The following is a 24,293-nucleotide window of genomic DNA, read 5'->3' as shown; positions in this document are numbered from 1 at the left end:
CACTACCATGGCTGCTTCCCGCAAGCCTCTATGACCAACACCACAATCTAACACATAAACTAAATGCCACAAGCCCCCGTGGAGGAGCCACGCAACTCTTAACCACTGGGGAAAGCCTGTTGACAGTTCCCCCGTGTGGCTTGGTTAATCAAAGACAAACTCCGCTGCAATTTCTTCATTGCTGCCTAGTAATGTGTCCCTGCTGGTGTAAGAGAAATCCTTGCTAATACCCAGCCTGGGCTGCTGCTAGCCGGTTTTACCAGCCCGCCTCTAACAAACCCCTCACCTTGAACCCATTCGCTGGTTGAAGAAACATTGAAATGTTCGCCATGTTCTGTCTGGAAGAGTTTGAAAACCCGGGCAGCAGCCGAACCTTTGTGACCTGTCAGAGACACAGACACTTGAGGAAGCAGAAACTCCGTGAGGAAGCCCTCACATCTGTAGATCTTTGATTTAATTTGGATTGGCTTTAATGTTTGTTTTGTTCTGTTTTGAGACTGGATCTCAGGTAGCCCAGGCTAGCCTTGAATTACGTAGTCAAGGATAACTTGAGTTTCTCTTCTTGCCTCCACCTCCCAATTGTCCGGATTTCGCCCAGTGTGCACCACCAAGTCCAGCTCACAGTGGATTTTTGTATTTTACTCATGGTTCTCTTGAACCATTTCCTTAAGGAATTTTAGCCCCCTAACCAGATTAACCTCTTTCCAAATGACAAGAATACATTCATTTTTTTTCTTCTGCGGGTCAGTTTTGAAAGCTCAGTTGCAACTTTCTGTCAAATAGAGAGTTGAGGGAACCTGTTCTTTCTCATGATCTGAGTTCCGCCTTGGGATTAGAACCGGCAGCTCTCACCCCATCTGCATGCGGCAGAGGTTACGCTGTACGATGAAGACCCTCTACAGGGCTGCAGATGTAGCTGAGGTGATAGAGCGCTTGCCTAGCATGCATATGCCCATATTTATGCCCAGAGCCACATGAGCTAGTGATGGGGGTGTAGACCTGTAACACTCAGGAGGTGGAGGCAGGAGGACCAGAAGTTCAAAGTCATCCTCTGCTACGAGGGAGGAGGGCCTTGGTCCTGCCTCCCGTGATGTGGCAGACTTTGTGGACTCCCCATGGGGACCTCACCCTCTCTGAGGAATGGATGGGGAGTGGGGTGGGAGGATGTGGGGGAAGCGGGAGGAGGGGAGGGATTGGGAACTAGAATAGGTATGTAAAATAAAAAAGATTGTTTTAATTAAAAAAAAAAGGAAAAAAAGAAATTGAGACCATCTTAGGCCACACGAGACCCTGTCTTAAACAAACAAACAACAAAACCTTTCTATGGCTTTCTATGGCTTTCACTGTTCCTCTGGAGGCCTCCTCCCAGTGCTTAGCTTTTCTTTGTCAGGGAATAATTTTTTGAGAAGTTATTAACAATTCTTTGGAGATGTTCAAATTCTAGGGAGTAATCTATTTTCCTCCAGCATGGATCTTTGTCCCTGCCTCAGAATGTAGTAACTCAAGTGCCCAGAGTTTCGACTGGACCCTGGCAGATGGGCAGCTGTGTTCTAAGAGTGGTCACTCACAACCCACACAGCCCCTGGTCAGGGAGACAGCGGAGGGGCCCGGACCTCCCACCATCTATTTATTACCTTGGTATTCGATGTGGTCTTCAACTGAAGAGGAGGGCTTGCCCTTCACAGTGATGAAGCTCCAAGGGTGTCTGGAAAAAAAAAAAAAGAACAACAGAAAGTCAGGTTTTTCACACACTGGAGCCTGCACTTGGGCGGGCAGAGTGAAGACAGGATTCCATAGTTGAGTCTCCCTAGCTGCTAGAGGAATTTACCATCCACTTATGGGCTTCCTTTCCCCATAGAACAAGAACCTTTTTTTTTTTTTTTTTTTTTTGCGAACACAAGGGTTGCCTGCTTCCTCACCAGCCAGCTCGCCTGGGCCTCTGCACCCTGGAGACAGCTTTGACTCAATGCTGGCATGAATGGGTATGAATCACAATCAAACAAACATGCCAACAACCCAGCGGTGCCACCCGCCAAACCCAGTTAGATCCTGCAGCAAATATAGAAGCCATGTTCTGACAGAGGCGATTCCACGTGTGCCCACTGCCTCCAAGAGTTGAGCTCTAGAAAAATGGCACCGGATACTGTGACTGGCCACTTAGCCACCTGCTTTAGACTTTAGAAAGGAATGAAATACGTTGGCTTAGTGCTGGGAAGGGAAGGAGAAAAAGGTTTATGATTTGGGAGACCACGTGGCCCTTTCTCTTTGGGAGTGTGAACTGTTCACAGGCACATTCCTTAGTGGTCTTTGCCTTTCCAGCATGTCACATGCAGTGGCTGGGGTAAGGGCTCCACCTTAAATACATCACCCTAGCATGTTGAACATCAATACTGTAGGGAATTAAGAAATGGTAAAATGACCCTCTAAGTTTTCTCCCTGAAGCGGATCCGAAGCCTTTACTCCCCCCCCCCCCCCCCCCCCCAGAGAGGTACCCTCTCTAGAGCTGAATGAAGAGTTATTCTGGGAAGAATTCCAACTCGGTTCACTCCAGTTAGCTTATCTGAGAAAGGCTCATCAGATTTTCTCATTTATTCTCTCCACTTCATGAAACTTAGCATAAAATAACTCAGTTTGAACTATTTGGATTCTTACGGCTTCCATTTCCCTAGGGAGACCCTGCGGCATGTCAAACTTAACACAGTGAAATCAGTCTGCCTTTCTTCTGAGAACCAGGCTCTTGCTGAAGACCCATCCCCTGAGAAGGCAGCAGCTACCTTTGCAGGACAAAGCAAAAAAAAAAAAAAAAAGATCTTGGTGTAAGAAGCTTTTGATTTTGCTTAGCCCTCCTGTCTTGGGGAGTCATTCCTGACCCAGGCTCAGGTGGAGGATTCAGCCATGTCGCGCTCTTACTGAAGTCTTTAACTGGCTCCCCATTGCCCTTGGCATCAGCACAGAGCCGTTGACCCCCCCCCCCCAATGCCAACCCTGAAGCCTTGTCTCTCCTGCCCCCCTTGCATGCATATCCCTGCTCTGTCTTTCCTCGCTCATGAGAGTCACACGCTCACTCGCTAGAGCCACTGGTTTTGTAGCATCGATTTGGCCTCCTCCCAGCTGTGATCCTGCGCTCAGCTCCCCCTGCCTGCTTTCTTGTTCTCTGTCATGGGTACCATTCATTTCCATCTGCTCATGCAAGCTCAGCAGGCCCAGCCAAGTGAGTCCCACCAATACCTCCTCACTATTTCGCTAACAAACAAATGAAGGGTACCATTCCCAGCACATCTGCCGAATTTTAGATGCTCAGCTCCTATCACTCAAACCTACAAAGGAGGGGGGTGTGTGGTCTATGTAATTCTTGCTTGCTGTGGCCGGGAGGAAACATGGAGGTTCCCACAGTTCCAGCGACCTTCGTTTGTAAGGACAGAACAATCGCGAACTGTGCCAGGCAGGGTGACAACTATATTATTCATATTATCCCATGAGACCTCTCCCAGCGTCCTTTGAAGATAGATCCGGAGATACCCTATTCTACAGATGCAAGAATTAAGCTAAGAGGATGAGTCACTTGCCTGTGGTCACACCTCAGTGGCAAGGCAGGACAGACTCAAAGCCAGTCATCAGGAGCCACCACAACCTTCTTCTGATGAGGCCCTTCAGTAGCCACTCCTTTCAAAGTACCCTCTCTCTGGGCGCAAATGAATAACTTGACTTTTGGGTTTATGGTGTGGTGAAATGAAAGCGTGTTTGACGTTGGCTGACAAAGGAGCCCTGCCACCCCAAGATATCACTGTCGTATTTGTCTGCTTGTGTTTCCTGCCCCAGTTCCCCTTCCAGAAGAAGCTGCATCCAGAGAACACAGCCTAGGACCCGGGGTGTCCCTTTCAGCCCAGGAGATCTGTCCAGCCAGTTATATTTCTTTACAGGCTAGAGAAGGCTCTGATCATCTCTGAGCTTGTCCGTATCTGGAGATTGGGAGTCACACTCTCTAACAGCTTTGGGGCAGAGCATCTCAACTTAGAACCAGCTTACAGGATCGGAAGATGTGGTCTTTGTGTGCCAAGTGGCTCCTTGCAGTTGTCCATGTGTGCTCATGCCAATATTAGGCATGATCTTACAATCCAAAGCAAGTAGGACACACACCGGAGCTTGTCAGAAAGGCTCCCTCCCTCGGGTATTTAGCAGGGTGGAGATACTTTGCATAATTCCTAAACCACTGTCTGCCAATTCCCGAAGAACAATAGGAACCCTGAAAGGGTAAGCAGCCCTTAACTGCCCATCAGGGCTCTTACTGCCTGTTTCTCACTTAGGTCACTGAGTACTTGTCAGTGACTGACAGACGTCAGTCCATATAGGAACCCATGCATTACAATAGGGGGGATGTTCCTGTAAGGAAACCCAAGCTTCCTTTAGACACAAGCTCTTTGAATTCCTCCAGGGTGGAGGAGCAGTGAGCCTGCCTGCTCTGTGCTGGCATTCAGCGTCATGTGGAGCTGGAGACAAACCCCCCTGGTCAGTTCGGTGGAGACCACAAGTGATGGACCGTACCTAAATCCAAGATGTAGGAAGTGCTTGCTGCCCAGTTTGGTCATTGCCTTCCTGGCTGTGTCATCCAGGTTCCTCGAGCCTTCATCATTCACTGCGACAGAAAGGATCCTGCCGTCAGGCACCGCATTCAAATACTGGACCAGACGTTCGCTCTCCTTCTTGGATCTGTAGGTGTCGAACCTGCAAAGGGGAGAGACAGTAAAGATGTGGCTAGTCCTGGTGGCAGTCTAATGGACACAGAGACCTGAGTACACGTTTGTTTCAGCAAGGGGGATGCCGTCCAAAGACCCTGAGGACCCAAGACTGTAACAAAGAAGCCGTCTTCACAGAGCAAGCCAGTGTGGGTGTTCGGCTTGCTGTACAGATACCCAAGAAGGAGGGATCTGATTTGGCCATAGTGTTCATTCACCAGATAAAATGCCTCAGAAATAACCACAGGGTGTAGAATAAGTCACATGCTTGGGGCTCAGGTTTTTAATGTCATCTTTCCTCCTTGGGGTGGTAGCTTATGTCTTTTGGAAAGGATTGGCACCAGGAGAAGACTCAGACACTTAGCAGGGATTTCTAGCTTCAATCCAGACCGAAGCAACTCCTCCAAAGTCCTCGGGAATGACAGCGTGACTGTCTCAGGCAGTGTCTCCCTCACTGGAGCAGCTTGTGTGTGTGTGTGTGTGTGTGTGTGTGTGTGTGTGTGTGTGTGTGTGTGAGCGTCCTTAAACTGTAACCTCTGATTCATACTGTAGTGGTGATAGACTCTTAGCCACTGCTTGCTGTCTTTCTGCCTTTTCCTCATCCACTCTCTTTTTAAAAACATTTTGCTTTACCATAGTAAGAATTTTAATCAAGAAGCTCATCCTTTTAAACAAGAGTTTTAACATCCTTTTAAACAACATATTACGGTTGGTTTATTAAAAGAATGATGTTATAAAATTGATCATCTCTAACTACAGGTGTGTGTATGTGTGTGTGCTTGCACGCATTTGTGTTAAATTCAGCTTTGCTGTGCAAATGCCACTCACTGCTGCATACCGGTCCCCAGGGAAGCCCCCCCAAGCTGGGAGAGATCCTGAACAAGTGAGTACATGCATAGAGAGAAGTCAGCCTTACCGGTCAGAATGGACGACTGTGCCTGATTTGGGGTCAATGACATGAACAATGACTCCACGGTGACCCCAGCTCCTTTCAAAAAAATATCCTCCCTCCTGCATGCCTCCAGGATGCAGGGTCTTGTTGAGAAACGTCCAGGAGAGTTTTTTCTGTCCGTGCAACTCGAGAGTGCCTCCTCTGCCCACTCCAATGTACTTCAGGCCATAGTAAGGGTCCGGCTCGATGCCTTCATCAGCCCTGTAAGAGAAAAGCGGTTAGCCGGCATGTCTCTGCAAGAGGCTGAGCCCCGAGGGGACTGTCACCGTTCCCTGATCCCCACTATGGCCTCAGAGAGCCAGCTGCATTTTTGGTGATGACATTAGGTCTGCAGAAAAGCATTAGCAAGCTGACTTTCCCAAAACAGAGCAACAGTGAGCACCCAGGGTAGCAGTGCTGAGCAGCCACTGGTCACGGCCACATTCTTCCGTGCTGTTTCTGTTGCGGCCCTTGTGGACTGTAGAATCACAGGTACTTTCACCCGTGTGCCTGCCTACACTCAAACATTCTTGGCTACCACGTCTTAGAACTTTCGATAGCTTAAAAAGGGGTCACAACCAGAAGAGAAAGCCACGGGGGAAATTCCTGTGTCTTGTGCTTGCTTTCCCCTCCTGGAAAGTCAGCAGTGCTCCTAAGACCCAGAAACCTAAGGAAAGCCAGAAGGCTCAGAAGCTCTCAATGGTTAGACACAAGCCGTAAGCAATTGCTGAGGTGAATGGAACTCTCTCGTGGAATTGCCTGCCTGTTGGACTGGAAGCTCCATGGCTACAGTTTTCATGAGTCAGCACCCATGCTGTTGTGGCTTTTAGAAGATGCAGTTACTCCGAATCACCTGTGTTTTTATAGGTAGCCCCAATAAACCTAGAGGTTCCCCAAGCTAGACTTGGGTAGAATAATTTCTCTGGTCTGTCCTTGGTGAACGGTGTTTGCTCACACTTCCCTGCGAAGCATTGCACCCTGTCCTTTCCAGCACTAAGCAACCTCTTTTCAGGGTCATGGAATGACCGGAAAGCTACTGCCAGAAGCTTCTGTGATGCAGCTGCTCCATCCACACTCCATCCACACCACGATGCTCACCCACTTCACCATGTCTATCTTGTTCACGGTTACAGTCTAGTGGGACACAAGGGGGGTTCCTGTCCGCTAGAGAAGTCCAGACCTCTCCTCTCCCTCTCTATGGGAAAACCTCTTTCCCATCAGCCCCAAGAGCAGCCCTTGAACCCCAAGTGAGGTCATCCCACCTTCCATACAGCACAATACTGAAATTGCCCTCGAAAGGGCAGAGGGCACTCCCAGCGTGCAGCTCTCCGCCGTCCTCAATCAGAATGTGCCGGGCACGCAGCTCGATGTGCTCATGGTGGTCTTTGATGACAAGCTTGCCTGAAGAAAGAGAACGGGGAGGTCTGAGAAGACAAGAATCTTAGGTACTGTTAGAGTGGAACCCAGAGAGGGTTCCCTATACCCCATTTCTCTAGGCAGGCAAAGGGGTCCATTTTCTCTGCACGCCTATGCCCACTTGTCTTGCGGAAGTTGCTTGTCCCCATCATCTGCTTTGCAAGATATACCCAGTGGTCATCTGGTTCAATGCCATTGTTCCGCATGCTGAGTTCAGTTATCAGGCACGTCAGGGTGAGAATAACAGGTGCCTTCATTTTAAATGCTCTTTCCCTCCCCCAAGATTAGGCCATTTCTCAGCACTCCGAGTTGATGGCCGTCTCAGATCTCCAGGCGCTCTGACCTGAAGCTGATGCGTGGAACATTTGTTCTGCCTGTCTCAGCTGCTGGCCAGGTAGAGCCATGTGCGGGACTCCGGGTGGCGGGGCGGACAGGACAGCTTACCTCCCTGCGAGATGGTGATGGAGTGGACGGTAGCCGAGGAGGTGAGCAGTAGACTCCTGCCCTGACTGATGTGTACGTGATAGTCTCGGTCATGGCCAGGGCTCCAAGGCTGCAGGTCAGGGTTCTGGTCAGGACATTCAGCTGCCCCTGCCCAAGACAGTGACATGCCACCAGTCAAACTCACCGGCGTCACCAAGCGAAGGATAATGAATGGGTGGGTCGGGCGAGCACATCTCTACGGCACCCATTTCTTCCCTACCAGGGTTGGAAGTGAGTCCTTAGACACTAGAGAGATGCTCTTATCTGGGAGGCAAGGTACCCTGGGGTTTGGGTCCACGCTTTTCACGACTTTATCACGTGACTCTGGACAGCCCCCTTCCTTCTCTGATTTAGCTTCCCATTTGCCAGATGTGGGACTTTTCTGCCTTGTGGGGATGTCCTGCTATAGGCTCCTCTCAGGGCACTAACCCTCACCACTGGACATGTCCTTTGTAGGCAAATGACACCAAGTGACACATGCAAGGTCAGTATAAGAGATGCTGACTCTGGCACAGCCTAAGGCCACTAAGCTGGGGCAGTTACTATGCTTATCCAGGACAGTCTTATTCTTTCTGTTCTGAGCTCCAGGAGCTGAGGAAGATGACACTTTGCAGGTTGTATGGGCTCCCCAGGGTAGAGAGCCACCTGCTGTTGTTCTGAGGACAGGCTGAGCCTCCTGGCTCAACATGCCCCAAGGCAGTCTGAAGCCAAAAGTGGCCAGCGTGCATGCAGTGATCTCAAGAGCCAGAGTGTTTAGTACAACTGGGGAGACTTCTTGATTTTTACAAGATTTGCTGGGGATCTATTCCAGGTCTATGCCATGGAAGATGCAAAGAGAGACATCTCTGTCTCAAGGAGTCAATTCCTAGTGGGTAAAGAACAAATGTAGCCACCTGGAGTGTCCAAGGTGCAGATCAAAAACCTCCTGGGGAGGTTGGGCTCCTGCTAAGTGAACAGCGCCTCAGGTCTCACCGCCTCACTTCCAAGCCAAGCCCACAGTCCTTCCCTGTCAGGAATACGAGTTTGCAGCGAACTTTGCATCTCGGCCTGACTCTGTTGGGCCTGGTCCTACGGGCTTGCCCTTCATCAGGAGCATGAACCCCACTCTTCAGAAGCTCTGAGACTCTGACTAAGTAAGATACAGTACTTCCAGGACTGGATTTGGCGGACCCTGGGTATTTGTGGAAGCTGGGGGTATTCAGACATGTGGATCAGTGAACAGCTGAAAATCATCTGTGCCAGCCCTGAAACATCACCATGGCAACGCGCTGATTTCTCTGACTGGGGCAGAGGCCTCGTGAAGCAGGCTATAAGGGAATGCAGGCTGCAGCTACTTGAAGCACGAGTGGCAAAGGCGATTTCTACTTCTCCCAGAGAACGCGGACTACAGGGCTCCAGAGAGGGCACATCTCCCTTCCGAAGGGTTTGTTTGTAAAACTGGCATGTTGGAGAAGACACCCAGGAAGTATCTGAATATTCCTCTTCAGGTCGAATCACCCAAAAGATAAACCGAAATGCAACTTCTAGCCTGGAGTCAACACCCACTTTGGCCTTATTAATTGAATGAGCAGAAGTGAATGAACTCGGGCACTGAACACTGACATGGTCCTACTTGCTACATCAGCCATGAATTGAGAAGGTTTTGTAAGAATCCACCATGGAGGTAGAACGCTTCCTTCTTCCAGTGGGCTGGTAGGCGATGGAGTCCAGTGTGAGGTCCGTTATTACAGAAAAACATAAGACTCGGTGAATAATCATAGCATTTTAAGATAAGCATGGTGGCCATGGTAGTGTTATTAACTCTCCGTCCCATTTCTAAGCTTTGTGTCTGTGCCACCCGTGTCCTGCTGAAGGTGCCAGTTATTAATTAATTAATGGCTGCTTCCTGTAGCCTGGCTGAAGTGTCCTGTGCTTCTAATCTTAATTTAAAATCACATAAAGATCACTTGCTTGGCACCACAAGGAAGAAAAAAAAATTCACACACATGAAAAAGTTCAAAATACTTCAAGACAAAGTTGACAATATTGAGATAGTAAAACAGATCTCTGTAGGGTGCTGGGGCACATGTCTCTAACCCTGGCACCTGGGATGTCGGGGAAGGAAGATGGCAGGTTCGAAGCTAGCCTGGATCATACTGAGAGATAAACTGTCTCAAAAACAAACAACTGGGCATAGTAGTACATAGCCTTGATACCAGAACTCCAGGGGCAGAGACAGGCGGGTCTGTGAACTTAAAGCCAGCCAGGGCTATCTTGTGAGGTCCTAATATATGTATGTATGTGTCTGTGCATGCATGTATGTATGTATGTATGTATGTATGTTTTGTGAGGTCTTCATAGGTGTGTGTAAAACAATCAAAATAACAAAAAGAAAACACAATCTAACCCTCTCTCAGAGCATTGTGAGCATTGCGACTGAAGACTTCATGGGGTCCAGATCCTGATCTGCTGACAAGAAATGGGCAGGGCTTCTGAGCTCTGCAGCCGAGTAGCCCAGACAGAGACAGAAAGCTGAATATCAGTTGAATGCCCCCTTGCCCCTCCCCTTACTCTCCTGGACAGTCTTTAAATTTTATGTTATCAGGTCACATTTAAAAGGAAGGTTTTTTTTTCTATAAAACTCCAAATTTCTGTTCTCTTTTAAAAACTCAAAATATCTTACAACAGTGTCTCCCCTTCCCAATTGCCCAGCACTGGAGAGATAGGTACTCCCGTCAGGTGAGTCTCAGCTCCGCGGAGACCCTCCCAACCAGGTTCACTTGCAATGGAGCTCGGGCAGACGCTGAGCTTGCAACCTGGAGATGATTCTAGGCCAGTCTGTCATTTCCTAAAAAAACCTGGGGCAGGATGAGGCTTGCCGGCAACCAAGGTGTTCAACGAGGACCCTACCCCAGAGACTCCCCGTGATCTCCCTCTCCCAGCAGCCTGACTGTAACTGAGGGAGGTCTGGGTTTTGTGGAATCTCACCTGCCGATGTGGCCCCCGAGAAGTCGACTAGGAGGAGCCAGTTCATGGCCAGCACGACCTTAAGGGAGACATGGTGCCTCCCAGCAGCCTTCAGTCTGACAGCATGCTCCCTGAAACGTAAGCACAGGGTCAGAATTGCATCCCCACAGTAAGAACCAACAGGAGAGACAGAAAGTCACCCACAGAGAGGCCGGAGACAGACACATGGCAGGACATCAGGAGAGGCACACCCCACGGGCCCAGAGCGGAGACCTTGTGAGTAGTTCCTCACCTACCATGACTCAGGGCCAGGCAGATCTGGACAAGCCAACTCGGTCACCATTCTGCCCCTGTCCTGCAGCTCTGAGCTAAGTGCTCCTCGAGCTCCCTCCCTTTGGAATGGGAGCCTTTCTACATAAGCCGTAAGCCGAGAAACAAGAAAGACTAAGCATAAGTTGGCAATCCAATGCCACAGGCTGGCTGTCCGATCTCAGCTGGTGTGCCGCCTTCTGTGGACCTGGTTGCCTCATCAGGGATGTAGTAGATGAGCTGATTTTGAACTTGACATTGTCAGTGTGCGCTACCTATCTGTCTTCTCTTTATACAGTAACAGAAACCCTGGTTTTTATCTGGGTGCCTGGTCACCTAGAATAGCCAGCACGCTCTTCAGTTTCCTTGAGATTAACTTCAATCCATAAAGCAGACTTTCAGCCAATGCCCTTAAGGGAAAGGAAAAAGGGTTTCCTTCCTTCCTTCCTTCCTCCCTCCTTCCCTCCTTCCCTCCCTCCCTCCCTCCCTCCCGCCTTTCTGCTGGCTGGCATGCAGATAAGATGGCTGGACCCCCAGTAACTCTCTTGTACCCATATAGTAGGAACCAAGCACTGAGAACGGTGATATAAATGACAAAGAACTCTGGGGCCAGAAGTAACTCTGGATAACAGACTTATTATTATGTCTTCTGCTAAGGAGACAATTTCATTTCTGTTTTATTAAGCTTGTATTTTTAAGAGATCTGCTGTGATTTCTTTGTTTTACTGTTTGCTCACACAGCAGGTGACTGTAGGACTCTGGATAAACATCAGTAAGGGGATTTTAGCAACACCATAGAGATTGGTCTTTGTCTTTGTGCTCCCACACCTGGGCTTTGGGAGGAAGTAACCCTAGTTTCTGAACCATCTCCCCTTGTCCTTCCCAATAGGCCTGTGACTGTGTCCAGAACAAGTAGACTTTATCCTGAGAAAGGGGCTCCCAGAGCTCTGCCTCTCAGGCCTGCTCGGTGGCTAATCTGATGCCCCTGACCTGAGGCCCAGGGAGGCTCTTTGTGCCAGCTCAGCGAACCGAGGCAGGTGGAGAGGGGAATCTTCGGCACAGGTGGGCTGGGAGGAGGGCTGGGGAGGAAGGAGCCGCTCAGAATCAAAGCCCGTGTGTCTCTCTCCCAGCACCCCACCTGACCCAGGCTGGCTCTGCCAAAACAACAGAGGCACCTGTCTCTGGTACCTGGGAGGCCACGGTTCCCATGGCTCCCAGGGAGGACTGCTGCAGAAGATGAAGAGGGATGGCAGGAGGCGGTGCATCCAGGCCTCGGGCTGGGGTGGGGTGGGGGTGAGAGACACAGCCCTCTTCTCAGATCTCAGCTAACTTAGAAAAAAAGCAAAGGTCAAAGGTAGCTTGCCATCGGCTGCCGAAGAGCCTCATAAGCTCACTGTGACACCTCCTCCAGGGATGTTGAAACCTGGACACTGGTACCATCACACTGTGATGGAATCTGGGGCACCAGCACCAGGTGGGGGACTACTTCCCCGGCTGAACTCGTGAGGATCTCAGACTTCTGCACAGAGTCCAAGCTCCTCTGAGGTCAAGTGGCAAAGGTTGTTTCGCTTCGTGGATGGATGTGAGGACACTTCCAACAGAAGGGAAGGATGCCCAGCACCCTGACATTAAACCTTTAGATGTGTCCTTGCCAGTGTCTGAGCCACAGGAAGTAGAGAGGTCACTGTGCCTAGAGCTACCCCGTACAGAGTGCACAGCCTTCAGGCTTTTCTGTACAGGGAGGGTCTCAGGACCTGGATACAGTCCAGCTGCAGTAGCTCCTACAGACGCCTGGGTCATTCTTGTGAACCGTTCACCTAGAAGGACAGTGTGTTCATCTGAAACTCCTGGCAGCAGGGTGGGAATGCAGCTTCTTGATTGGTAAGACAGGCTTGAAGCAGGTTTTGGCTGTGGAAGGCATTAGAACGGCTCACGGGGAACGATGCTTGGGACTTCTGGGAATAGCCAGCAGCTACAGGCCAGTCGAGGGTGCACTGGTCAGGCTCAAGGGTTGCTGGGACATTGGTCATGATGGGCTCAGCTGGCTTGTCCTCTCAAGAGTGTGGGAACCCCATCGACGTGTAAGAAGAATCACGTCCTTCCTCAGGAGACCTGCACCCCAGGGCATTATACGTCTTCACAGTAACAGGCCAAGTTCCAGATGGGTGGTGTTCCCAAGTCCAGAAGCCATACCAGCCTTGGAGATTCAGGGATCAACAGAGGAGCAAGAGCCACGACTCCCAGGTACAGGGGCTTTGCGCATCCTTCCATGGCTGTCCTGGAGTCCCAGGTTGTCATCTGTAGAGAAAGCAGCGTGTTAAAAGATCCAGGGCTGGAGTGGGGCGATGACTTAGCAGTTAAGAGCCCAAGCTGCTCTTCCAGAGGACCCAGATTCAATTCCTAGCACCGACATGGCAACTCAACACTGTCTGAAACTCCAGTTCCAGGGATCCAACACCCTCATACAGATATACATTCAGGCAAAAACACCAATATCCATGAAATAAAAATAATTTTTAAAAAAAAAAGACCCTGTGGTGCCACCTGGTCTGGAAGCAGCACCCTAAGAAAGGAGACGGGAGAGTTAACAGATGGAATCCTGATCCGAATCTTAGGGAAACAGGAAGTTGAGACCCTGGGAAGTCCCTTAGTCTGGAGCTCCCCTTTGCCCTTCTCAGAGCACTTCACTGCTATAATCTACTTTGATGAAATATGGGAGACATCAATGCAAAGGAGCCTGGGGTCCAGCAGTCCAGCCTGCCCCTCGGAGAGGTGCCCGTTGGAACCCTTTTCCTCCAACGCTGGGCATCCCTCAGGATGCTCCATGAAGCTGGCCTCTCGGGCATGTTCCTTCTGAGACCTGCCTCCTTGTCACAAAGACCTGAGCCCCTGTGGCTCTGCCAAGCCAAGCCCCCCCCCCCCGCTCCCCGAAACTGGCTTCCTAAGATGAAACACTGTGCCTTCATCTCCAGTCCACAGAAGACTAAGGGACTGGGACGCCTCTCCCAGCTGCACTTCCCTCTGCGTACCTGTTACCAGGGCAACTCCTCCATGAGCAGATGCTCACCTGGCAGATCTAAGGAGGTTGGTTTTGCCTTTCTTTCTTTCCTTCTTTCTTTCTTTCTTTCTTTCTTTCTTTCTTTCTTTCTTCTTTCTTTTCTTTTTCCTTTTTTAAATAGGTTCTAGTGTATAGCAGGCTGGCCTCAAATTCACTGTGTATCAGAGGATGACCTTGACTGTAATGTCTGTTTCCCTCTACCTCCCAAATGCTAGAACAAATGAACAAATGTGTGCTATCACTCAGCATTTATTTTTTTGGGGGGGGGGGAGGGAGGAGAACAGGGTCTATATAGCTCAAGCCGGTCTCAGAGTCACGATGTGTCCTTCCACGTACTGGGATGGCACACATGTGCCTATATCTGGTTCTGACTGAGCCTTGCTAATAAGCTTCCAAGTGAGGCCAGCACAGCTGGGCAATGGGCTGTGCTCTGAGTAGCAAGGATCTAGCTTAATCACATTCTCCCCGTTCTACAGGAGGACAAACTGAGACCCACTAGTAGGAGGAGGTTACTTGCATTGAGCAGAATCAGATAAAGGAAAGCCTGACCCAGTATCTAATGGAGAATATTTGGATCCAAGTGACGAGACACAAACCACCTTGTTTTTTGCTTGGGAGGGAGGAGGCACCAGGAAAACTGGGTGTATGCTTTTCCCCGTATGTTCCCCCTCAAGCCACAGTTTGGATTGTAAACACAAGTCCGGGGTGCCTTGCAGGAGCTCAGATAGTCATATGTCATCTTCGCTCCCTCCCCCAGAGGAACCTCCTTTGATCTGGGAAATTCCCATGGGAGCCACCTGCAGAAGCCAAGCCTGGGTGCTGCGGTACGTGTACAATGGCTGGAATCCTCACCATGGACTCACCCACACCTAAGCACAGCATCAGGACCCCTGTGTGGTCCTCTGCAGCATAAGCGCCTCACATCCCACCACCCTATCACCAGCCGTGGTTGAGGCTTCCCAGCCTTTACTGGCATGGCTGGGAAAGGCAGCTCTAGGACCCTGCTCCTTTCTACCTGACCTTGATCAAGCAGTCCTGGCCTTGGTGCTCATGAGCACTGTGAGGGTGCAGGGGAGAAGTAAGCCAGACCTCTGTCTTCAGGGATCCCTCCAATCCCAACAGACCAAAGCAGAAAGCCCGACATTGAAAGGATGGACACAACCCTTCAGAGCAAAGCAGATACTTTGTAGTAAGAGCAGCTGCTTAATGCAACTTAGTTGCTCCTGAGGCTAACCCTTTACCCTGCAAGAGACAAGTTTCTTTTCTTTTTCTGTTTAGAGCTTTCCATCCAATTCAGTATCTACGCATCATATGTGGCCGTGTCAACCTTAATAAAAGGGAAATAAAAAATTCAGACTCTCCTCTCTCTCTCTCTCTCTCTCTCTCTCTCTCTCTCTCTCTCTCTCTCTCTCTCTGTCTGTCTCTCTCTCTCTCTGTGTGTGTGTGTGTGTGTGTAAATGCATGCAAGAATGTTAAGGCAAGAGCACAACCTCCCTGCCATTCCTCAAGCACTACCTGCTTTACCTTCTGAGCTAAGATCTCTCACTGGCCGAGAATTGGGCTACACTGCCTGGCCAATGACTCACAGGGATCTCTCTGCCTCTGCCTTCCCAGCGTTAGACTTACAGCTACATGCTACTATTTCCAACATTGTACACCAGTTCTGAGAACTGAACTCGGGTCTTCATGCTTACATGAAAAGCGCTTTACTGACTGTGCTATTTCCCAAGCCCCGACTTTAGTTTCGTAGCAACAGGAAGCGAGTGAAGCACCCTACAGCTGTGCGTGGTGGGGCAGCCACAGTGAGCATCAGACCTGAACAATTTACTGATGCTCAGCTCGGGTTTCCAGCCTTGGGGTTTAGTGATTCAGACAATGTATACTGAAGCAATGAGCCTCTTTAGAGCAATGGACTCGCAGTACGATGTGGGTCAGTGTGGGTGCTAGCACTTACTTCCAAGTCTACAGACTTATCCAATCAGAAACTGTGCTGGTAGGGTCCCATAACCTTCTCTGACAAGTCCTCTAGCTGACTATGATGTGTGCAGGGTATTGATTTCGTTAAAAAGAGACACTTGTCAAGCATTCGTTAGGTGTCAGCTTGGTGAATGTCTGGCATGGTGTTGGCTAAGTGCTGACATTCGCCGGTGCATTACGAGATAAGTTCAAAGAGAGGCCTCTGATGGGCCACTTGAGTGGGAACTTAGTCCTGTAGCAACCTGAGCTTCAGTTCTGTGAGCTTCAATATGGGGAGCTACAGAGCTGTCGGGTGTGCTGAGATAACCCCCCTAGGGTGCGTGGCACAGTGCAGGTCCAGGGTGACCCTCCCCCGATGTTGGTATGTCACCATCACCCGGGTCTGGCTTGTTTCACCCGCCAACATGGATTGCTAAACAGGGCTGGTAGGTTGGTCCCTCTCTCAGTAGTGGGCTGGTGGTACCAACTGAGGAGCTGAGAGGTACTTTTAAGTAAGAAGTGCTTCCTCCAAGCTTGTCCCTAGGACCGCCAGCAGGAACCAGCAACTTAGGGCAGGATGCTTATGGAATGAGGAGGAAATATAAAAGAACCTAAATAGAATCCCCACACTGGGTTCCAGGCAAAGGTTCTGCCTAGTTAATGCAATGTGGCAAACATACCACTTGGGGTCCTGACCCCTGATGTGCCCAGCTTGTTTACAGGAGAGTGTACAGGAAAAGGTAGGAGCTGGCCTTCCACCTCAGAGGCTGGGGTAGGGTGCCAGAGAAGGCCACTTCTCTGGTCATTTACATTTTAAAAATTACATTTTTAGCTTTCTCAGACTATCGAATCCTGGGGGCTTGGCTTGCCCGCTGCAGTCAGGCAAACCCCAACTCCCAAAAGAAAGGGAGAGAGATGAAAATCAAGGAAGAAGAAAAAGACCCTGCCCACCTGACTCAGCATCACAGAGAAGACACACAGGGCACCACGAGAGCAGATCCGTTAGGCTCCAGCCTACCTCCCGTGAGCCTTGGAGCCTGTGACCTTTAATCTAAATGTTCCTCCAGTTCACCTGTCACCCCAGCTGCCACTCTGCACATTTTGTAATTTGGAGTTGAATATTCTGTGTCTACCTCTGAGTTCTCTCTGACTCTAGAGTCCCCATCTCTGCTTCTTACTTTGCATCTATGGGTTACTGAATGGACTGTGTGTGTGTGTGTGTGTGTGTGCACCCATATGTGGGTGTACATGTGTGCTTGTGTGAAGAGGCCAGAGACCCAAGTCTCACTAATTAGGGGAAGCTGGCTGGACAGCAAAGTCCAGGGAACCCTGGTCTGCTTCTCTGCTGCTGGGATTATGAGCAACTCATGGCTACATGGGCTTTCAGGTGCTGGGATTGAACTCAGGTACCCCAGCACTTTATTGACTGACCCAGCTCCCTGGCTCCTGATTATAGCTTCCTTTTTTGAGGATTCCATTCAACTGTGAGGTTGTTGTGCCTTCCACTTTGGGGCACGGTTGCTTGAGTGTCAGGACTCTAAAAACCCAGTTCCTTCATGGAAGGCAGCAGCTCCAGGCTGGGCAGACAATGGCGGCCCAGCCAACACCGAATGAGCAATGCATTTGCCAACCCTTCACTGAATCACCTCATCCCTCTGTAACTCTGGACTCTGTTCAGGGCTCTCAATAAAACAGGTGGGTGTAATTTTGAGGTTGAGACTGGATCTATTGAAATAAAAATATTATTATTTTTTCTCCTTCGGCTCTCCTGTCATTTAAACCTTCCTTTCTTACCTGTGGAAAATAATGTTTTCCCTATTCAAGTTGGATTTGACACCCCCCCACACACACATCATGAAGCAAGAAAGGAAGTTCTTGGTTGATACAGTTGCCAAGTCCAAGGTCAGCTTGTAGAACAGCTAGAGGTAACTTGAGGTTGCTGCAGGGAAGGCTCTTGGCCTCTCCCAGCAGTTCCAATATTCTCTACAGAGACCACTTCATGCTATAAAAGTTAATGGAGTATCTCACTGCCCCCCTCATATTCCCCCAATATTTGATGCCTGACACACCCCTGAGCCTCACTTGTTCGTGTGGGTAGTGTTGTCTTTTCCCTTTGGGGTACGGCTGAGCTCCCTGCTGGGTGCCTGCACACACCCTGTCCCAGCTCGAGCTGCAAATGCCCCGGGACTTCACAGCGTGCCTGCTACCCAGGGCTCCCAGAGTTCTGCCTTTTCAGTTTCTGGTTCTGTTACCACTAGCTCCATTCAGGGTGCTGGGACATTCATCCCCGAGGTGGGGGGAGAAGGGGTAGTGCCTTCCTCCTATCTCACAGTGAAAGTTGCTGCATCTCACTGGGATGGAGGTGGAGCCTGAGCTGGGTTTTCATCCCACCAAGGCATTTGAAAGCCCCTAGAATGCTGCGCTCAATCCATAGAGGTCTGTGTAATAGAAACTGCATGGGTACCTGAGCTCCCTCTACCCTAAGGCCCTCCCCACAGTCCCTTCAATTCTGACCTTTTGTCTGTACTGCATGTGACAGCTTTTTCCACTGTGACCTGCCTCTCTCAAGAGCCTTTTGTCCTTCGCTGCATGGGAGCATCTTTCTGGTCTTCTCATCCCATCAAATGGGTATAGAAACTTGACTCAATCTGAAAAGGGTTGAAGTCCAACTACCCAGCCCAGGTTCCTTCCCCTCCTTACAAGTCGGTCGAATCCAGCAGAAATTTGGAGACAGGCGCTGTCACTGGACTCAAAGGCCAGTTGCCCTAGACCTCAGCTGCAGCTTCCTGAGCTTTTGTCTGCAGGCTTATGTTTCTGGCACGCTGGGGAAACTGACTGCGGCCAGGACACATAAGGCCATGAGTAGCTGGCTGGATCACGGAACGCAGAGAGTTCCTGTGGGCCAGAGAGAGACGCTGGCCTCGTGTCTTTGCTGGCTCCGAAAGAGACGACGGCGGTAAACACTTCATCAGCTGTAGTTCTAAGTGAAAATCCTAGCATCCGCCATTGAGTCAGTATTCCTCCTGGCTTGAGAGTGCCCTGTGCTTGCCCACTTGTTTCTGAGGCTCAAGGAAGATTTCTGCCAAGTGCCCCTCCCCGCCACCTCCCATCAGGCTGGAGAGACATGCGGTTCATCTCGTGTGTGTGTGTGTGTGTGTGTGTGTGTGTGTGTGTGTGTGTGAGAGAGAGAGAGAGAGAGAGAGAGAGAGAGAGAGAGAGAGAGAGAGAGAGCCTGAGAGAGAGCTGTCACTGTAAAGAGCTGACAAGTACGCATTTCCTCTCTCATTCCCCAGAGATCTAGTTCCTGGATAGGCCCAGTCTCCTGCCCTTGGATACTGATGCAGGCACACTCCCTCACAGGCACAGTGAAAAAAGGAAGAGGTTTTTTTTTTTTTCCTACCCAAACAAAGGGAAAGAGTTTTTCCTTAACCACCAATACTACGGACTACTAATATGCCAGGGGCTTCACAGCAAACAGGTCTCCAGGTCTCTGTGCACACTAGCGGATATCCTACGATTCAGTTGAGCCCTGGCACTGTCATCATGTGTCACGTGTATTTAGCACCCACGGGGCTGAAACCTCTTTAAACACAGAAAGGGCTCATGGTGGCATTTAGACAACCATACTGGGCTTCCTTCACACTACGAAGTAGCTAGTCCGGGCAGGCTCAACACCTGCAATTCCGGCATCCAGGAACCTGAAGCGGGATTGCTACAAGTTTGGGGCCAACCAGGGATCCCTATCCAGAACCCGTCTCCAAAAATATAAACAAACCAACCAGTCAACAAGCAAATTAAGCAGAATGCTGCTGGGAGCAGATTGGACAGCAGCCACATACACACACTCAGGGGATGGGTGAGCATGCGCGTACAGCACGGGGACGTCATCAGACGAGGTCCAGACGCAATTTGGAATGAAGGTGATTAATTTGAAGCCTCAGAGATTGGTGGAAGGGCATACTGTGTTTCGTATAAAGGAAGTAAAGGAGCTGGGCAGGAAGGGGCGGGACTAAGAGTTCAGGAAGGACAGCACCAGGCCACAGGGTTCCTAAGTCCCAGAGCATGCTGGGGCCTTGGCGTGCCCTCTGTTCCTTGATCTTCTGATGTGTGTGCACGGGGCGAGGCCACCTGCACGGGCTCCGGAGGTAATCCGTGAGTGGATCTATTGGCTGGGCTCACTGAGAGATGGCTGCATGCCCCGGTAGAGGAAGACGCCGTGGGCTGGAGTTATTGAAAATACTGGTTCTCATCCCAATGTGGCTGGCAAGTGCCTGCTTCAACGCCATGAGAGCACAGTGCTATCAGGGTCACCACACAGTCTGTTATTAGGGGAGCATAGACATGAAAAGGGACAACCCTGGGACACCCAGATCCAACTATTCCCGAAGCTAATGTTATCCTTGGAGTTTTCAATTGCATGAGGTAATCATGTTCCTACTACCTCGTATAAGCCAACGCGAATTGCGTTTCTGACATTCGCTATGGGAACGGTCCTGACTAGGAGGGAGCCAGAGGGAAAGCAAGATGAAAGTTCTTTCAGGTCTCTTTGATCTCATAAAAAGGGCACAAAAGACTTCCTCTCCCAAAATGCAGCATGCCTGTCCCCCAAGAAACGTGGGCCACCTCAGAAAGCAATAAACCAGCGCTGTTGCCAGGATCGGCGGGACTGACCCACCGGCCTGTAAGTTTGAGGCCAGCCAGAGAACTTAGAGGCCTCGCCGTCAGATAAAATTGAAATTTAAAAAGTTGGGGGCAGGGGCCATAGCTCAGTGGGAAAGGCTGGCTTTAACTCTCAACACCATGGAAGAAAAGAAGTGAAAAGAAAAGCAAGATAATAATTTTCTGCAAGAACCATTTACATCCTACCCCCACCCCACCCCTCATTACAGCTTCCACAGACCTCCAGGGCGGATCCTAAGAGTTTTACTTAAGATCTTCTGGTCTTTCACACACACCAGCGTCTGCTCCTGCTATTCTGTCCTGCTGGACTTTTCCTTGACAATGTGAAACCTGTGCTTCCCTAGGATTTTTTCAGTGTTTTTCCCATTACCTAATATCCTTTCCCACTCCCCCACCCCCACCTCCACCCCAGCCTGGGTGCTCAGCGCGCACTCCTGTTCTTACAGAACGTTCGTGGACACCCTCTTCCCACCCTGCCCTCGGGACCCCTCGAGCATCTCGGTTGCTTTCTTTACAAACGTGGAGCGGATCAGGATTGTGTGAAGCTTATGAGGGGGAGGAACCTGGCCAGCTGTAAAGCTACTCAGAACCAGTTCTGCCATCAGTGGCCTCCGCATCACTCGCAAGCTTCCCCCAGGTCACTGAGTGGCAATCCCTAGGCGTGGCTGTGCACACTGAACTTCAACTTGCTGGCCCCAGAGACACCTTTCTTGCTCCTCTTGTCCCGCAGGAGGAGTCTGAGCTGCTGTCGTGCCAACTCCGTGGTCCCCCGCCCTTCTCTTGATAGCATCATTTCCATCATCAGGGTTACCACACATGTGCCAAAGGAGGTTAGTCAGAGCAGCCTCCCAAGGTAGTGACGAGAGAGGGGTCCTCAGAGTGCTGAGGCAGGCATGCACCCATGAGGAAGCCTTTCCAGTTGGGTCAGAACCAGAGGCCCCTGCTGGCCCCTGTTGGGTTGGGCAGGCAGGCTGGAAGGTCATGAGGCAGACCTAACAGTCCTGGCAGCAGTTCAGAGAGCCAGCCTCCCTCCAGGCTACTGTTCTCAGACTCTCACAAACCCAGGAAGGGCCGAGACAGGGAATGTTTGCACAGCAGATAGGCTTCTCCGCGCCTCCCTCTGTCGGCCGCGGTGGGTGCCAAAGGGCACGCCTGCCTTGGGCCCAAGCCCAACCCAGAGTACTCCTTTGATCTGAGAGGTTTGTCTTCCCTGCTCTATTTATTTGTAATAACTGCCGCGGTTTTCAACCACGCCAAATACATGGAGAGGAAGCCGGCCGGCGGAGCTCTACAACAGAAGCCATTGCTTCCCTCAGAGCCTGACATTATTGTGCTACCTGCACCCCATCTTGCAGGCATGACCTGCAGTTCTGGGCTATGCAACAGACACCCATGTTCTTGGGAAGAAAATGACTTTTGGCAAGGCATGGCTGGAAATGGGCTGGAAATGGGCTCTGGGGCTCAGTCTTATCTTCCTGGGGAAGTGTGTACTTTAGTATTTTAACACTTGCTTAAGACCACGAGGTTGTGACTGGAAAACACAAGACATAGATACTTGCCTGCAGAAGCTCCCTGTCTGTCCCCTGCTCCGGGGTCTCCTGCTCCTGGCTACCAGGAGACCCCCAAGCCTCCAAACAACGGCTTCTTTCATCAATACAACATTCCACTGCAAAACGCCCAAATATACAGCCAAGCACTTCAAGTGAACCCTTACTGGCCACACTTGCTACTACCAGCAACACCATGCTGTATTTGGCCTTCCATGTAGCTAACTATCTATGTTTCTACCTAGTCAAAAACCAACCTAAATTTTTGAAGGTACTTCCAGGCAGAGTGAAGAAACTTGCGTTTCTAACGTATTTGACACACACTGTGTACACTAGACTTCAAAACTCGCCCATGTGAATGAGACACACAGAGCTGACGGATGTGTGTGTTGAGTCTGGAAAAATCCATTTTGCCATGTAACTTGAAGGCCTAGGCAGGTACAGAACAAGGCTGTTGCTCCACTGAGCTCCTTCAAGTCCTGGCTCAGTCTAGTTTACCCACAGATGGCAGCCGCTTCTCCAGTTGAAAGTATCAAAGAAGAGCACAAGTTTTGTCTCTTCCAGAACTTCACATCAAAGAACGGTGCAGGGTGGGACCCTTTGTATAAGGCTGCTTGTGCTCAGAGCTCCTTAGAGCTGCATCTTTGTTGCTGCATATGTCATGAGGAGCTCGCGGTAAGTCTTAGCCAGTTGTAAACACATATGCCATGCCTCATCGTGGCTTTGGCTCTGCTGTTCTAGGCAGTCCCAATAAAGCAATACCGGGGACTAAAGAAGAGGGTAGCTTTGCTCTGAAAACCCCAACAGACGATCCAGATGCTGTGATAAGCAGGCATCCTTGGTTCAGATCCACTGTACAACTTACTGAGCAAGACTGGGCAGGCCCCAGAGCTGGAGCTCCCCATATCTGTGGGAGATACAAATCAAGTCTCCCGGTGGATGCCAGAGACCACAGACAGCTCCAAAGTCTGTGTGCATATTTGATGTGGGTTTCCCCTCTGTATGCTGTGATTACCATTAATGAATAAAGAAACTGCTTTGGACCTATAGCAGGGCAGAACTTAGCTAGGTGGGGGAAAACTGAACTGAATGTTGGGAGAAGGAGGTAGAGTCAAGGAGAAGCCACGGAATTGCCACTAGAGACAGATGTGCTGAAACTTTGCTGGTAGGCCACGACCTCATAGTGATGCACAGATTAATGGAGATGGGTTAGATTCAGATGTAAGAGTTAGCCAATAAGAAGCTAGAGCTAATGGACCAAGCAGTGATTTAAATAATATAGTTTCTGTGTGATTATTTCTGGGCTGAGCAGCCGGGAACCAACAAGCTACACACATTACACTAAAGGGAGTTTGGGGGCCATTAGAAATACATGAAGGGTCATTTGGGTATAAGCACTCTAATTCCATGACAAGAGACTGATATGACTGCCAAGAGGCTAACAGGTGTGTAGCATACACAATGTAGATACATTGAATTAAGAGACGTTCTTGGCAACAAAGAATGGGATGTCCTAAGATATCATCATATGACTCCTGGCAGTGTTGTTCAATTTTAAACATATGAATTACGTATTTCCTAAATTTTCTACCTGATATTTTTGGACCATGGTTGAGTTGACTGCAGGAACCTGAAGCCCACAGAAAACAAAACCACATGCGTTAGAAGCTTGGAGACGGGTCAGGCTGGCTTCTGTGCCTCTCTGTTCTCCAGCTTCCTCAAGCTGAGAGGCGCTGGTAGCTGCAGAACCACTCTCAAAGGACTGGGAAGCACCCAGGCGAGCACGTGGCAAAGGTTCAACAGACTGGGGAGGAGGAACTTTGCCTGCCAACAGGGGCTCGCACCCAGCCCCAGCATGTGCCACACAGCAGCTCTGTGAGCCTGGGAAATTTCCACTGGCTTCTTTTAAACAGGAGCATTCATGCTGTTTTATGATATTATCTTGTGGGTTTATTTTTCCTCTCCCGTTCCCTACTTTCCCCACCACCTCTCTTCATGCTTTCGGGATGAGGCTCCACTCTAACAGGTAAGAATACAATAAATAGGCTTGAATCTTCTGCCTAAGGGAGCGCTGGAGAGAACTTCAGATAACACTTAGGTACGGTGGTTCACGCCCAGACTCTCAGCATTTAGGAGGCTGAGGTAGGAGGATTGCAAGTTCCAGGACAACCCAGACTGCATAGTGAGATTCGGTTCCAAAAAAAAAAAAAAAAAAAAAAAAAAAAAAAAAAAAA

At 50.0% G+C, this 24,293-nt stretch overlaps 1 protein-coding gene and 1 long non-coding RNA gene across 2 annotated transcripts in view; both read right to left on the bottom strand.

The window, feature by feature from the left end:
* Positions 1-24,293, bottom strand: part of Cemip (cell migration inducing hyaluronidase 1) — a 136,233-nt gene that overhangs the window by 48,661 nt on the left and 63,279 nt on the right. Inside the window, exons 2-8 of the mRNA XM_050154029.1 lie at positions 10,531-10,640; positions 7,525-7,671; positions 6,927-7,065; positions 5,650-5,886; positions 4,543-4,722; positions 1,635-1,705; positions 287-382 (exon numbers count right to left, since the gene is read on the bottom strand). Of these exons, the coding sequence (XP_050009986.1) occupies positions 287-382; positions 1,635-1,705; positions 4,543-4,722; positions 5,650-5,886; positions 6,927-7,065; positions 7,525-7,671; positions 10,531-10,640 (980 nt within the window). The remainder of the gene's footprint in view (positions 1-286; positions 383-1,634; positions 1,706-4,542; positions 4,723-5,649; positions 5,887-6,926; positions 7,066-7,524; positions 7,672-10,530; positions 10,641-24,293) is intronic.
* LOC126508674 (uncharacterized) overlaps positions 11,336-24,293 on the bottom strand; it is a 75,973-nt gene continuing 63,015 nt past the window's right edge. The window contains exon 3 of the long non-coding RNA XR_007593931.1: positions 11,336-13,116. This is a non-coding gene — a long non-coding RNA (uncharacterized lncRNA). The remainder of the gene's footprint in view (positions 13,117-24,293) is intronic.

The sequence above is a fragment of the Alexandromys fortis genome, unplaced genomic scaffold (assembly GCF_014885135.2).
Source record: "Alexandromys fortis isolate MF-2015 unplaced genomic scaffold, M_Fortis_MF-2015_v1.1 scaffold_86, whole genome shotgun sequence".
Taxonomy (NCBI): domain Eukaryota; kingdom Metazoa; phylum Chordata; class Mammalia; order Rodentia; family Cricetidae; genus Alexandromys; species Alexandromys fortis.
Note: the sequence above shows the minus strand (reverse complement) of the source record. Positions and strands in the feature narration are given on the sequence as shown.